Consider the following 13,670-nt stretch of genomic DNA (forward strand, 5'->3'; position numbering starts at 1 on the left):
AGTGTCACAACCCCTTAATCATCTTGGTTGCCACCCTCTGTCCTTTTTTTCAGCTCTGCAGTGTCCTTTTTGGCATACGGTGCCCAGAACTACACATACTATTCCAAATAAGGCTGCACCATCTATCTAAGAGGACAGGAGTGTTATAATATTGTTTTATTATCAGTCCCTTTCCCAACAATCCTCAACATAGTTTGCCTTTTTCACTGCTGCAGTTCTGAGCTACCTGCTATGACAGCCCTCCTAACTGTCCAATTAAAGAAACTTGGTCAGAGTGTATATGGGAGAGGGCAGAGGCACTATTAGGGAACAACCTCCCCACCCTATTTTAATTACGAAACAGCTAGGCATTAAAATGAATTGCAATATAAAGTGCCCTATTTCAGTCCGGCAGAGAGCCTTTGAAGTCTTGCTATATTCAAGCATAAGGAGAGGCAGGAGCTGCAGCAAAGAAATGAAACAAGCTAATTTAAACTTGCTTATGGCATAGCTATGCCTATGATGACAGGAAGACCACCCACTAGCAACCCACACCCATTTCTCACCCGGCTCTGACCTCCACTTCCTTCGTTGCTGCTGTTGCATATCAAATGTTTGGTATCCTTGGTCTGCAAGGCCTAGTTTGGCAGGCATGTGTTTATGCATATACTAGCAACCCACCACACAAACAGATTAAGGTATGTGTGCATGCACACCTGCATGCCTCTGTAAGGTGGGGTACACAAGTTCCAACTAGATTCCTCACCTACTCTTCACACATTTACAACCACAAAGCAAGCAAAGGAGCAACTGCTGTCATGAAGGCAATGCAGGAAAAGAACTGCTACAAATGGATTCAGATGCTTTCCTCCCAGTTGCATCCTGTTCTTTTTCTGAGGGTTCTTGACTCTCAGTGTCAGATTTATTTAGAAAGGGGTGGGGGTGGGGGTTAAGGAGAATGCTGTATGAGGGAGAGATGTTCTCTGAATTCCTTCTGCTCACAGACCCAGCCCTTTGCATCTACTGTAGAGAGGTCTTCTAGACCAGCGGTTCTCAACCTGTGGGTCACGACTCCTTTGGGGGTCGAATGACCCTTTCACAGGGGTCGCCTAAGACCATCGGAAAACGGTCTTTCTATATTTTATATATACCAATTTTATGGTTGGGGGTCTCCACAACATGAGGAACTGTATTAAAGGACCGCGGCATTAGGAAGGTTGAGAACCACTGTTCTAGACATACCCTTATTCAGGGAAATAGTGTTTAACTCAGGGGTAGGGAACCTTTAACACTCAAAGAGCCATTTGGACCCGTTTTCCACAGGGAAAGAAAACACTTGGAGCCGCAAATAATTTTTGACATTTAAAATAAAGATAACACTATATATATTGGGTTTTTTAACCTTTTACTCCACTCATTCTGAGAAGCACATGGATACGCCTGCCCTGCTGCCTGCAGGGCAGGCAAGGATGAAGCCGGCGGCTCGGCCTCGCCGGCCACCGGGAAAGTGCCCGCCCTGCTCCAACGGGGCGGGAGCGCGAGCGGGAAGTTCCAGCGCCGCCCAGCCGAATCGCAGGGCAGTTGAGGCGCTTGCCCTGCTGCACTGCAGGTGCTGGCAGCGATGGGGCTGAATTGGCTTTCGGCTTCGGATGGAATGGCTACAGTGCAAGGGCAGAGACGTGACAAGTGGCTCTCGATTTCGACATGTACTCTCGGTCAGCAGGTGGTTCCCTACCCCTGGTTTAACTCCATCTCTAGGGAAGCCCTTTCCAATCTGTAGTATTTGAACCAGTACAGCACTAGTGCCGTTTCCTACAGAATCACAGCTTCGGAATCCAGAATCAGAGTTTGAAAAAGCTATGAGGGTTATGTGAACAATCAACCTGATGATTTTATGAAACTGTATTAGCATGTCATTTATAGCCCAAAAGTCTTCTGATGTTATGGATCAAATATATTCAAGCAAACGTGGCTTCCCAGCAACCCTGTTTTGTCTTGACACTTCCTTTTTGTCGTGCAGCCAGAAAAACGAACATCAAGGATCCCAGCATATCCTACAGCTTTTTTGCTATACAAACATTCCTGATACTTGCTATCAGTTTGATGGAGAATGAATGGGATAAACACGGAAGAAGAGGAAAAGCCACATTGAAAATATACTTCCAGATTTATTTTCCAATAGAAAAAAAGAAAAGAAACTACAATAAAAGCAAAGTCATTTGAATGGTATTATTTGCCATCTTTACGAACCACTTTTAGTCAACGTAGTCAAAATCTTCTGGAATACCAAATGTTTTGTTAATTTTGCTGTCTTCAAATCCAAACTTCCTTTTGGCCCAAGATTTTACTGAAAAGATGTTATCTGTGGACAAAGTGAAGAAGCTTGTTCATTAAAAGAAGAGTCTGCTTTCAAGAAATAAGGATCTGGAAAGTATTAAGTGATTTTTTTCATTATTTAAACTATTAGAATTCTAAAGAATAACCAGTGTGCACATGACATCCACTTGGCAATCTATTTCTACTCTCCATCGTAAAATCTGGTCATCGTAAAATATGTTCCTCGATACGGCCAAATCTCTAATAGGGAAGCTGGAGCTTGGAAACGCTCCAAACCACAGGGAGAAGGCCCACGGTAACTTGTGCCATACCTTACAGCAGTGGTGGAAAATCACCAGGCAAAGGTGATGGCACAGATAAGGCAGTGTGTAGACTAGCCTCTGATTATTTGTTAAACACATATACTATTCTTAAAATGACATAACGTGGAACCACAATGAGAAAGAATAACTACTTTACAAAACTTAGTGACTATAATACCTATTTCCCATTCTTTCATATTTTACTTATATTTAAAATCAAAGCAAATAGTAGCCGATTCATACTTGAAAACTGTGTAGCTCATGGCAAGCACTCACATGAGGTAGCTGCGATCGTTAGCTTGTCACACAAATTAACTAACCCTAAATAGCTGGTAGCACGTGTGCCAACTTTGGACTACATGAGGTGAACAGTTTGCCATGAGGTGGGAAGTGAAACCTACTGTACAATTATAGTTTTTTAAAAGTAGCTATTATGTCCTCAAGGCTTAAATTCAGGTGGTTTGCTAGTTCATTCTTTACCTATAGGCAGGAATTTAATATATGTTGTGGCTTATATCTGGATAAAATGATAATTATCCCCTTGGTAATGGCTAAGGTTTCTGCTGAGAGCAGTACAATTAGCTTATAGTAATGGATTTTGTTTTACCTATCTAGGTATTTGTTTTTGCCAATGGTATGTTTCATGAAAGGCTAGGGTAGAACTTGCACTATGGCAAAAATATAAAAATTCAAAAGGCTTATGAATTTGTGGCTTCTTCTGTTGGATTTATTTGGGCTCAAGGAAGGGGCAAGAATACTGCTCAGGAATATAAAGAACACACCAGTCCATCTGTTGGCTGCTTCCTTGGCTACTTTATTTGCTTGTCCTGGAAAAAAAGAAAAGAAAAAATCAAAACAAGCAAAAACTGGATCATATTGCTAAAGAGGTTATCTTAAAAACTTCATTTTTGTGAACATATAGAACACATTTTTATATCAGCTCGGAGATGTTTTCTACTCTAGCTAATGTTCAACCAATCTTCATATTTATTTTTATTGATTGTATTTACAGTCCACCTTTCTACCTGAAACTCAAAGTAAATCAATATGTAAACTGATAATAGGCCATACAAACAAACATGTAATAAGCACAATATTGATCAATATAACCAATATGACGAGACTTTAAATGAGCAAGGAACTAGGATTACCGAACTGCATGCGCATATCATGATGGGCATGACACACAGTGTGGATATAATGAAGAACATGCTACCGCATGAGTAGAAAACAATGAAACAACAATAGGTGACACATGCAGAAAAAGATATGTCCCATACACAGTTTTCTAAATAAGTGAAGCAGTGTTTTGAAGATCTATTCTGAAAAAGAAAAAAATCAGCTTTGCAACTGCAGATATGCCACAAACCTATCCCCAGCTACAGAAAACAAAAATGACAATGAACACAGATGGGGTTTCTGCAGCATTCATGCACTAGCATAGCTCTACTGTTCCTCCCACCCCACTGCCATAATACAAAAGACCTACTTTGTATCATATACCCTGTAGCAGAGTAATATCTACTGCAGTGGTTCTCAACCTGTGGGTCAGGGCCCACTTGGGGGTCGAACAACCCTTTCGCAGGGATCGCCTAAGACTCTCTGCATCAGTGTTCTCCATTTGTAAAATGGATAAATGTTAGGGTTGGGGGTCACCACAACATGAGGAACTGTATTAAAGGGTCGCGGCATTAGGTTGAGAACCACTGAATTTCTACTGCATCTTCTGATACATCATCACAAACATCTGAATTAGCTTTGTGATATAGCTACAAAACAGTGCTGTCAGTTTTAAAAGAAAGGAATTCATAGGTTCGCACTGTAGTCACATAGTGACAAATTTCTAAGAAAATGACAAGATGGGAAAAGTTAGAATGTTTGACACCTTGCTTTAAAATATCCTGTACATTTTTGTTTAGAGAACTCACTCATGGGGCACTTCACATGAGGTATCCTTGAACTCCTGGGAATTTGGATCTCCTTGTAATCATCAGCTGCAATCAACTTCCCAGGAGTTTGTGGGTGGGAAGGCACTACACAAAAGCATATTAGCACTGACACACACTTCAATTTAAGGCACACATGTTGCCTGTAACAATACACTTTCACTACTGCACAGAGTCAAATACAATTATTTTTTTGGAAACCATGTTTAAATCTATCTTCCAAACTGAATTAAAGTAAATTCTACCTTTTTGTTATTCTCATGAATTCTCTTAATGAATTCTGAATATAGCAGCCAGCATGGTTTTACTGTTTACAACTTAGCTGTTTTGTAAAGGAACTCAGAATAAAGGTTACAGTTATCCATAAACCTTGGAATGGATTTCCAATAAGGAGCTGGGTTTAATATACAGTCTACCAGTGTAGTAATGAGGCTGTGTCTTTCATCTAAAGAGACCAGTTTAAAGAAAGATCTGGTTGACCAAAACACCCTGGAAAAGATCCCACCTCAGCTACAATCCCATCTTCATTGGTTAAAAGTAGGGAAAAGGACACCCTGTGCGACCACTATGCAATACCACCCAGTTAGTTTTGTTTTTTTCTTTCCTAAACATAACTCTAATAACCCTGACTAACAAAAGCTGCACACTGCAAATCTATGCATGCTGACTTGAGAACAATTCCTAAGGAAAAAACATGGGAATGAGTCAAATATGGTCTCTGTAAGCAGAATAAGGATGTAATCCTTCTTCGAGAGTAAGTCTATTCAATAAAAGGAAAGTGGCAGCTGTGTAGACCTGCTCAGAAGTTGTATGGAGGGGAAAGGGCTCATTCCAATTCAGGAACTGTCATTCTAGTCTCAGGGCTGTCATTCCAGAAATTGGGAATTGGGAGAGGAGTCCCAGACTGTTGTAAGTCCCATTTTATTCTATAAGGCTTACTCCTAGGAAAGAAGAATGCAGCTTATTTTACCTGTAGCCATTGTGTTTGACCCATTCCCTTGGTTTTCCAATCTGCTCCTTGTTTTATTTGCACTTCTGCAGCTCAATTGTTTTCAGCTGGCAGAAAATTCACAAGATTGGGCCATTTGCCTCAACAATAAACTAATCCTGAGATCAGGTCACCTTCAATTGTGATAAATTTGGCTAGTAAACTCATCTGTGGTGCAGATCACAACATTACTGGTGTTTTTTTAAATCCCTGACAGTGACCAGCACCATGTGAATCATTCCCAAACTAATGATAGCAACTGTTCCTTCCATAAAAGCTTTTGCAACTTTGTTATAACTTGGATTTGCCAGTTGTAAGAGGAAGTATCAAGCATAATGAAAAGTTTTTAAAAAGATATACTTTGGTTTACTCTAATACATGCCAAATGTATCCCTTAAAACATGGTCTTGTGCTGGTCTATAAATAGAGTGAAGAATTATGAACATTTTACAAAGCAAACAATTTTTTTTCAGATGTCCTTTACCCTTCTGGAACCACACAAAGTAAGACATTCCCATGCTGAAACACTGAAAGAGCTGTCATAGTTCTCATACCCAGACACACCCCTTTGTCTTGCTGGTGCTTGCCTAGCTTTATTTTTTTGGCAGTGGTCATGCACAACATAAAGCTTGTCTATAGAGATGCTAAGAAATTAAAGCAACATAAAAAGTTCATTGTAATATAAAGTTTGAATTGCAGACAAGGCTTACTTAACACACAAAATTGATTGCTGTTATATACACATAAGGAGAGTTAGTGTAAATTACTCAATACCAAAGACTTCAGTGAGCAACACGAACATACAGCTTATGTGAAGTTATCCTCCTGAGCAAAGTGCATTTAGGGTTGTTGTTTTTTTGGTCTGTTTGTTTGTTTAAAAATCACTTCAACAGAAAGGGAAATGGGATTCTGCCTTGTTGAATTCTGTGGCATAAAAAGGAGCAGTAGATAATCTTTCTACAATAATAAAAAAGATACTGCCAACATTTTGTGTGTTTCCAAGTAGGCATAAAATAAACTCACCATTTTTAGCAGCCTATGACACTACAGATCCCTTGAGTGCCTCGATCTTTGTTATATTAATTTGTATTTAGAATTATGAACTGGAGAAAATACTGTGTGAGTGGCCAAGTGACTCACAGTAAAATATACAATTGTGCATAAGCCTTGTGTATAGGCAAAGAGAACTAAGACCATTTTACTACAAAAGTACTTGGTAAGATTTTGCATCCAAAATATCCAGGTAGAAAATCTTTTTTTAAAGTAAAAGTTTCACAGGAAGGCTTTGATTAAAAAAGAAAAGAAATACATTGGAAGTCTAGTCAATGCACTAACAGACACTTGAGTTTTAATCAAGTTTACACAGTTGCCATTTTAGAGGTATGGAAGAGTAGGAGCCCAGATTCTCCTTTTAAATCCACCTTAAAGGGAGAATCTGGGGTCGCCAGTTAAAACAACATTGAATTATCCCCCACCCTAAAACCGCATCACTTTCAATGTCTAAACTGGGGACCTCAGATTCTCCCTTTAAATCCATGCTGAAGGGGGTGGATTTAAAAGGAGAATCTGGGGAAATTTGGGGGGTGCCTGCTGTCAGGGGTGCAATTGTTAAACTAGCAGCACCAAACTTTCAGGGTATCTTTAGGAGACTCTCCTGATGATATTACCCAGGTTTGGTGAAGTGTGGTTCAGGGGGTCCAAAGTTATGGACCCTCAAAGGTGTAGCCCCCATCTTCAATTAGCTTCCATTGGAAACAATGGGGTGTGGGGGCACCCCCTTTGGGAGTCCAAACTTTGGATCCCCAGAAACAAACCTCACCAAACCTGGGTGGTATCATCAGGAGAGTATCTCAACAAATTCCTGAAATTTTGGTGCTTCTACCCTAAAAACTACGCCCCCTGCAGACAAAAAACAAAAAACACTAAAAAATACAAAAAACCCCCAGAAATGGGGGGCGGAGCTTCGGACATGTAATGGGTGTGTGTGAACCCAACCCCCCCCCCCCTTACCTACGTCCTTGACTGTGGCCCAAATTTCTGGGCTTTGCAGCAGCAGGGCTTTGGGATGTGGTGCTGCTGGTGCATCTGCCCCCTCTGCTGGGGAAAGTGCCAGGGACACAGTAATGCACCAGCGCAGTCGTGTGCCATTTCCATGGACCCTTTCAGCACCACCACCACCCCCTTTTGATGAAGCTGTTCACTGAGGATTTTACAGACAGGACTTTTGCCTGCTCCCATTTCAATGTCCAGCATAAAACATTCTCACACTTTGGCCTGAAACCAGACTGAATTTGCATTCCTTCTAATTCCCCTTTTCCAAGCATAACCTAATGTTCTACCTCAGGGTCTCCTACCTCCCAAGAACAGCACTTTGTAGAGATCAGTGGGATGCACTAGGAGTGGAGATGCAGCAAAGTTTTGTTTGATTGATGGAAAAATATTATCTGGATCCTGCCTGATATCTTTAGAATTTTTATCTTTTTAGACCAGTTGCAATGAAATGGTATGAATGGAGCCTTCTGAAAAACAAGAACGTTAAACTCTTGACCTTGAGAAAAGCATCAAATATACTAAGACAGAAAAAGCAGCTAAACTTACAAAACAAGCAGCTTGGGCCCACAAGAGCCATCAGGCTGCAGGAATCTATCATACAGTTTGATGGAATTAGTTCATCCAATATTAGAAAGACGTCACGGATGGGTATCTTTAAAACAGTGCATGGTAAATTAATTTTGCCAACAAAAACATCCCTCTATTGCCAGGATTTTTCTCCAACCCATCTTCCTGTTCTCCTTATTCAGAAAACTTCCCACAGCAACAATTGCTCTTGGTTGCAGCTCTTCACTGCCCACCCCCAGTACCAATCAGAAGGCTTCTAACTTAATCCACCTCCCTCCCAGCCTGGGAGAAATCAACCTTTTGTTTGTTTGATGAGGTAAGTCTGAGGTACTTGTGTAATCATTCCAACTTGTTCCATGATCAGGTTTGGATCATGCCCTTGAGATCCTGGTTCATTTGCTTCATATATTTTTCTTGTTCTCCTTTGGATTACACATCCCTTATACAAATATGCTGTAAATAGGCATAACAACGGACTTTGACTATTGACTGCTGAGTACAGTACTAGAAATTAATCTGGAAAGCACCAATATCAACTTTGTATGTGGTATGGTTCTCTCTCACATGAAAAAGTGTAACTTTCTTATATTGAATCAGACCATTGGTCTACGAACGTCAGTATTATCTGTTCATAAGAACTAGCCTGCTGGATCAGACCAGAGTCCATCTAGTCCAGCATTCTGCTATTCGCAGTGGCCCACCAGGTGCCTTTGGGAGCTCACATGCAGGATGTGAAAGCAATGGCCTTCTGCTGCTGCTGCTCCTGAGCATCTGGTCTGCTAAGGCATTTGCAATCTGATTGGTAGCAGTTCTCCAGGATCTCAGGCAGAGGTCCTTCATATCCCTTAGCTCCCGGTCCTTTAACTGGACATGGGGATTGAACCTGGAACCTTCTTCGTGCAAAGCAGGTGTTCTGCCACCGAGCCACAGGCCCTTCACCCAGCCCCATTCTAAAATTCATAACCAAAATAGTCAAGTTCTAATGTACGAATATGGAAGTCAAACCAGGCAAATATATTCAAACGTTTACAAAATGCTATACTTATGGGAAATATATAGATCACCCCAAAATGTTCATCTACTAAATACTGGAACTCCTAATCTGGCTTCAATGATTTAACCAACTTCTATCTTTTGTAACTTAATTGTCGCAGCTGCAGAGAGCGCTTGTGGAATCTGGGGAGGCTGCACAGAATTTTCCTAAACAAATAAGTTGTGCGGTGGATCGTAGAATGCCCACATCAGCAGCCATTCAACTGTTGAGTTGCTCTCTACAGGATGAATGAAGAAATGTTCCCCCCACACCACCAATCAGTTTTCTGATGTTCCAGGAAGCAAAGCCAGTTACCCAAATTGTTTTGCTAATATGAGATCCTCAAGAGGAGTTGCTCTGCCCATGGCATTCTATTGTCCATGTAACAAACCTGAGAGGGGGCTACATCGAAATGATTGGGAGCGGCTGTGAGAAAAAAAAATGTTCAAAAAAACAAGCCAAAAATTCACAATAAATCTTCAACTGCTGACTGGGGAGCTGAGTAACAAGCAAAAGCTCTTTTATCAAACAAAAACCAAAGAGGTCAATAGAGTATGGGCACTGCTGGGCAGTACAACTAAGCCGGGTACACAGTTGTAGACAATGTATTTGTGTGGAGTTGACAGAAGTCTTTTGTTACTTAGTCCTGACAAACCCTATCAGACACTTTTCGGAGAGACAGTACTTATGTACTGATGAGATCTGACAGTCTGACCTTTCCATAAGGGACAGGGGAGCCTGCACTGATGGGACTCGACAGACTTTGCTAAAAAATAAAAAAGGCTCACAAAGACCTACTGTTTTAACAGTGCTGTTCTATAGAAGAGGCATGGCCATACAGTAGTCTGTTAAAAAAAATTCTGCATTATTCTTGAGTGCAAAGGCACCTGAAGAATTTGTTAATACATTTCCTTAATTTTTCAGAAAGCCTCCTAGTGGAGTCAAAGCTTACATAATGGATACAACTAAATTGTTGAAAGGATTTAACTGAGGACGAAACAGTTACCAAAATCTGGCTTTTTGCACCCCCAAAAGGCAATGCTAAGGAAGCAGCTCTCACTCAAAAGCAAAAGTAACAGGCACACTCTCGATCAACTAACACAATGTATTTTAAAATGAGTGCCTCTCATACTTTTTGATATCCAGATGTTAACAGCACAAGTACTTAGTTTACCTTACACCAGAGGTGTCCAACTCTGGGGCTTCATGGACTACAATTCCCATCAGCCCCTGCTGGCATGGCCATCTGAAGCACTCTGGCACTTCAGATGCCCTACACCATCCCACTGATAATGGTGGGTAAGGAAGCTCTCATAAATACATAACATTTCTGTGTAAAATATGCTATTTTGGCAAGTGTCATTGGCATATCTGAGATTCTGAGCAAGAGACAGGCCTATAATATAAAGGGAAAAAATGGAAAAGGCATATAACAACACACTGCACAAGGCTGCTACCAGAATGAGGCTTTAAGAAGCACGCTAGAGAGCAAACTCACTCAGACTGTAATTGGACGAACAACTAATTACACTGAATTTGTAGCATTCCAATTTAGTTATGCCTTATGATGATTAGCTGCGAACTCTTCCCAGAGTTCAGAGGCTACATTTCATCTTCACAACAAACCTCTGAAGAAGACTAGACTGAAAAACAATGAATGCCCAACAATCCAGTAACTTCCACAAACGAGGTGGGGAGAGAGAGAGAGGGAATAGATCTGTATCTAAATCCAGAACTCTAACCACTTCATCATTTGGCTGAAGAACATTTAATATTCTCATGCACTTTTCCAAAAGCACTTCCAAAATTAATGCTGATAATTAAATTAACATTGTGGTTGGCCATTCTTCCACAAATCAGATATTCTGTTATCAACCACAAATAATTAAGTTTAAAGACAGCGGCCTTCACTATTCAACCTTCCCTAAAGCTCATTGTCAAGAGTTATGCATGGACTAAAGAATGCTGTGTAACATGCAACATGTTAAAACAATTTTGGACAAACTTACGGATTTCTTCAATAACATCTGGATCACATTCTTTGTATGTTTCTATTTCCAACTTTAGTTGGTCTTTCTTCTGTCGAAGGGCAGTAAGTTCCTTTGTTAGTGCAGCACGTTCTGCCTAGAATCATAATTTAAAGAATCCTTTCAAATTCAACATTATTTAAACAGAAGCAACTACAATGCTACACGACACTGTTGCAATATGCTTCTAAAACTACAGCACCACACCTGTAGTTAAAGGTATTGATCCACAGGACACGCTGCAAACCAGTCATATATGGGATCATAAGAGCAGGATACAGAAGTAGTTTGTTCCAGTATTATATTGATCCTAAATTTCGGTATTGCATATTTACTAGAATCAGCAGATTATTTCCCTGCATAATTAGTGGCAATGTGGCGATACAAAAGTAGCTTGCACTCCCCGCCCCCCCACTTGATTTCAAATGCAAAAACAGAAAACCCGAACAGTTTCGACAGGCTTCTGCACCGCCCCCCCTCCCCTCCGGAGAATGTGCCAATGTCAGTGAACTCTGTCTTATAATGAATGGATTGCAAAACATATCACCTTGTCCATGCAATTTCAATAATATCCAGAAGTTTTCAGATTAGAGTTTTTGTAGAAATTAGTAAACACTTACAGTATTTTGGCGCCCAATTTTTGATTTCTCAATGTTTTCCTGTAAACTTTCTTTCTTCTGGGTATACTCTGCTAACTGAAGGAAGACAACACTTTGTCATTGCACTTGACTTCAACCTTATAATTTTTCATTTTAAGAAATCTTAAAGAACTTAAAATAGACCTATTCTTCTTCAATAAAGAAGGATCTAACCAAGATATAATTGTTATGTAAATTTCTCTATTCTCAAAATTTTTAAGTAGAGGACTGTAACTCTTTTGTGTGAATACCCTGAGAGAAAGATCACTAAAAAGGGGGGTTAACTAGCTGTGCACATAACACAATAACAAACAGAAAAGCTAAAAGGTGCTTCACAGAAAAATGCATTTCTACAAGCATAATTCATATTTTTCTATAACATTAAATGGCAGAAACACACCCAAGGGCCTCCGATTACCTCTTCAGATGTAGAATGGTTGTGGTCAGTGTACCATGGAAATATAGCCTTTGTTCTCACAGGCAGCCAGAAATGGGGCAAACCTGTTTTCAGGCTGATAGCAAAAGATAGGCTTACATGAACCCTGCAGAATCAGACTAACAGTCTATCTCAGTCTACATGCACACACAAATGATGCCGCCTTCTATTGGATCAGACCATCGTGGGCCCTTTCCCCACCTACCGTTCGCTGCGCGCTACTGCCCCCAAATAGCGCATGGTCCAGCGGTGCTCCCCACGAGTCCGGGCGGCGACAACGCAGCAGCCCCGACTCTGCGCTCTAACGTCCCTTCAGCACGCGTCATTTCTGACGCTGAAGAAAACGGCACCTTATGACTGCCCCGGGGCAGTGAGGAACATGACCCCGGGCGGAAATCGCTCGCGCTCAGAGTAGCGCGCTGCAAAACGTAAGTGGGGAAAGGCCCAAGGTCACTACTCAGACCAGCAATAGTTCCGCAGGGTTTCTGGTAGAGGTCTTGCTGAAGATGCTGAGGATTGAATCCGTGACTGTCTAAGCCATAGCCCCTCCCCTCGAGCATCCTGTTTCCCAACTAGAAGTCCCAGAAGGCCCACAGCAGAGTACAAAGTGGGCCCTTGCGGAACATCTATTGTACATGTGATGTCTCAGTTTCAGAGGTTCATTAATTCATGAATACAAATGCCAGCCACAATAGCTATAAATACGTTAGAAAAATATTTGAAAGCTATCTGGATCCCAATTTTCTCCAGTGCTGGATCATTCTAGTTGACTCCTAGCCCTGCATATATTCTGTGTGACCACTAGACTAAAGTCTACCAGATAATGATCTCTCCATGGTGGCTATCTTCAATCTTATGCACTGCAGACAAAGGCCCATTCTGCACGGGCCGCAGGAGTGGCGGTGCACCAGGATACTTGATGCCGGTGCAGTTCCCGGGGGCGTTTGCACGCTGTCGTGCAAATGGTTCTGGTGCCCCTGCAGCCCAACTTTGCACGCTCCCCCCCTCTTTAGTTCCCCTCTTACCTCCTCTTGACTGCCGCCGCTCTGCAGATACCAGGGGACATGCCCCCATGGCCATGGCTACACCTATAGGGTCAGAGACCAGGAACCATGTCCCCTGGTGTCTGCAGAGCGGCGGCAGTGGAGAGGAGATAAGAGGGGAACTAAAGCAGTGCGGGAAAAATGTTGTCATCTACCTGGTGCGGTTTGCTCGGCACTGGGTGGACGCTGCCATTTTTCAAAAGACTTGCTCATTCTGCGAGTCAGAAAAACACGGTTGTGCTGGAGGTGGGCTGTTGCAGCTTTGCTCCAGCTGTGGCTGCTGTGTGAAGTCCTCCCCCACAATGGCGTTTTTACTGGCCTC

The 13,670-nt window shown here is 41.6% G+C and overlaps 1 protein-coding gene across 1 annotated transcript in view; it reads right to left on the minus strand.

The window, feature by feature from the left end:
• Positions 1–2,127: 2,127 nt before the first annotated feature.
• Positions 2,128–13,670, minus strand: part of MND1 (meiotic nuclear divisions 1) — a 37,842-nt gene continuing 26,299 nt past the window's right edge. The window contains exons 5-8 of the mRNA XM_048510128.1: positions 11,852–11,926; positions 11,214–11,328; positions 3,401–3,445; positions 2,128–2,341 (exon numbers count right to left, since the gene is read on the minus strand). Of these exons, the coding sequence (XP_048366085.1) occupies positions 2,235–2,341; positions 3,401–3,445; positions 11,214–11,328; positions 11,852–11,926 (342 nt within the window). The 3' untranslated portion in view covers positions 2,128–2,234. The remainder of the gene's footprint in view (positions 2,342–3,400; positions 3,446–11,213; positions 11,329–11,851; positions 11,927–13,670) is intronic.

The sequence above is a fragment of the Sphaerodactylus townsendi genome, linkage group LG10 (genome assembly GCF_021028975.2).
Source record: "Sphaerodactylus townsendi isolate TG3544 linkage group LG10, MPM_Stown_v2.3, whole genome shotgun sequence".
Taxonomy (NCBI): Eukaryota; Metazoa; Chordata; class Lepidosauria; order Squamata; family Sphaerodactylidae; genus Sphaerodactylus; species Sphaerodactylus townsendi.